Genomic DNA, 2,500 nt, shown 5'->3' with positions numbered 1-2,500 from the left:
TTGAACTTATGATCCTCTGATCCAAAGTCAAATGCCTTAATCAGTAATCTACTATTTTTCTGTGAATTGTATTAAAACTGTCTGTAAATCTGTTTGTAAATATACTTGTCTGTCTGTAATGTGTATGTATCTACAATTGTTTATCTTTAATAGCATCCTTCTGTCGGTAATTGTTTGTATACAATAACAGTTTTTCTCTGAAAGCTGTCCATCTGTTGCTATTTTGCCAGTCTACCCATCCATTTGTTGCTCTTTGATTGTCTACCTATCTCTCTGTTGCTTCTTTGCCTATCTACCTGTCTGTCTGTCTGTCTGTCTGTCTGTCTGTCTGTCTGTCTGTCTGTCTGTCTGTCTGTCTGTCTGTCTGTCTGTCTGTCTGTCTGATGCTTTTTTTGCCTGGGTACCTGTCTGTCTGTCTGATGCTTTTTTTGCCTGGGTACCTGTCTGTCTGTCTGATGTTTTTTTGTCTACCTGCCTGACTGTTGCTACTTTTCTTGTTTGTCTGTCTGTTGCTTCTTTGATGTTTGTTGATTATTTGTCTGTCTGCTGCTTCTTTGCCATCTGTCTATTAGATTTTGCGTGTCTATCTGTTTCTTTATTTGCACCTGTCTGTTGCTTCTTTGCCCGTCTGCCTATGTACATTTTAAGTCTGTTTGTAAAAGTAAGGATCCGAGCAGTCACGTGTATAAATTGCAAAGGCATGTGAAAGCCATTATTCGCAATAAAAAAAAAGGAGAAATCCTTACCAGATTAACCAGCGGTCCTCCAGAGTTTCCATACTGCAAAAAAGACAGACGTCAGCTCCTGTCTGAGGTGCGAATGTGTAAAAACCTTGAACTGACGACACTTCACTGAACATATAATACGTCTCATAGGTGAATATTTTGCCGTACTGTTTAGTTCAGTAGTAAAACTCTGTCTAGTTGCCATGGTTACATCAGTGTAGCTACGTAAGATTGAGCTAGCTTGTGGTTTAGTATTTCACTGTACACAATATTTATAAAATGTCTGACTTAATGATGGTTATTGCAGGTAAAAACTGTGGTTTTTTTTTTCGTGTGTGTTTTTTACATTAATGATGGCGTCTGTCTGGATGTAGTCCATGTTGGAGTTGCGTAGCCCGAGCTCTTTCCCTCCCCTCTGTGTGGTGCTGACAATCCCCGTGGTCACAGTGTGCTGGAGTGAGAACGGACTCCCAATGGCCACCACAAACTCACCGGGTCTCAGATCAGCCGAGCGACCCAGACTCATCACAGGAAGTTTACTCTGTGGACAGAAAGTGACGAGACAATTTTGTTTTAGCTTGGAATGGCTTTATGCTTTACATGTGTGTGTATGCGTGTCTGTGAATATGTCTGAAATCAATGTGTGTATGGATGTGCATGTGTGTGTACACTCTAAATATGCATATATGTGTGTGTATATGTGTGTGTATATGTATATACTGTATGTATGTGCATGTGTGTGCGTGTGTCTTTGTGTGTATGTATGTGCATGTGATTGTACGTGTGTGTGTATATATATAGTGTGTGTATGTGTGTGTGTGTGTGTGTGGTAACATGATGATGACACAGTTAATCCCTGAGACAGTAGAAGTGTTAGTTGATGTGATTAATGATGTATGAAGTGAATTATGTATGAAGTTTCTTTATGCGACACTAAATGTAGGTTCTGTGGGATAGAAGAGTTTTTTGTGGTAATTTGCTTTGAAATGTGAACGATGGAGAATTTTGCTCTATAAAGTGTTTTATAGTCAAATTCCTGTGAAGTCAGATCAGAGAGAAAATTTTACAAGAGGGCGTGTAACTTTTTTTTTATCAAATCCTGTGTGTGTGTGTAAGTATGTATTTATATACAGTGAGGAAAATAAGTATTTGAACACCCTGCTATTTTGCAAGTTCTCCCACTTAGAAATCATGGAGGGGTCTGAAATTGTCATCCTAGGTGCATGTCCACTGTGAGAGACATAATCTAAAAAAAAAAATAATCCAGAAATCACAATATATGATTTTTAAACTATTTATTTGTATGATACAGCTGCAAATAAGTATTTGAACACCTGAGAAAGTCAATGTTAATATTTGGTACAGGAGCCTTTGTTTGCAATTACAGAGGTCAAACGTTTCCTGTAGTTTTTCACCAGGTTTGCACACACTGCAGGAGGGATTTTGGCCCACTCCTCCACACAGATCTTCTCTAGATCAGTCAGGTTTCTGGCCTGTCGCTGAGAAACACAGAGTTTAAGCTCCCTCCAAAGATTCTCTATTGGGTTTAGGTCTGGAGACTGGCTAGGCCCATCTTCAATGCTCTAACTGAGGGAAGGAGGTTGTTCCCCAAAATCTCGCAATACGTGGCCCCGGTCATCCTCTCCTTAATACAGTGCAGTCACCCTGTCCCATGTGCAGAAAAACACCCCCAAAGCATGATGCTACCACCTCCATGCTTCACAGTAGGGATGGTGTTCTTGGGATGGTACTCATCATTCTTCTTCCTCCAAACA

The 2,500-nt window shown here is 40.0% G+C and overlaps 1 protein-coding gene across 1 annotated transcript in view; it reads right to left on the bottom strand.

Annotated features, from left to right (window-relative positions):
• Window positions 1-2,500, bottom strand: part of LOC310727858 (serine protease HTRA1A-like) — a 43,620-nt gene that overhangs the window by 22,011 nt on the left and 19,109 nt on the right. The window contains exons 4-5 of the mRNA XM_083544770.1: window positions 1,072-1,266; window positions 747-779 (exon numbers count right to left, since the gene is read on the bottom strand). Of these exons, the coding sequence (XP_083400896.1) occupies window positions 747-779; window positions 1,072-1,266 (228 nt within the window). The remainder of the gene's footprint in view (window positions 1-746; window positions 780-1,071; window positions 1,267-2,500) is intronic.

Source organism: Silurus aristotelis (genome assembly GCF_946808225.1).
Source record: "Silurus aristotelis genome assembly, chromosome: 6".
Taxonomy (NCBI): Eukaryota; Metazoa; Chordata; class Actinopteri; order Siluriformes; family Siluridae; genus Silurus; species Silurus aristotelis.
Note: the sequence above shows the minus strand (reverse complement) of the source record. Positions and strands in the feature narration are given on the sequence as shown.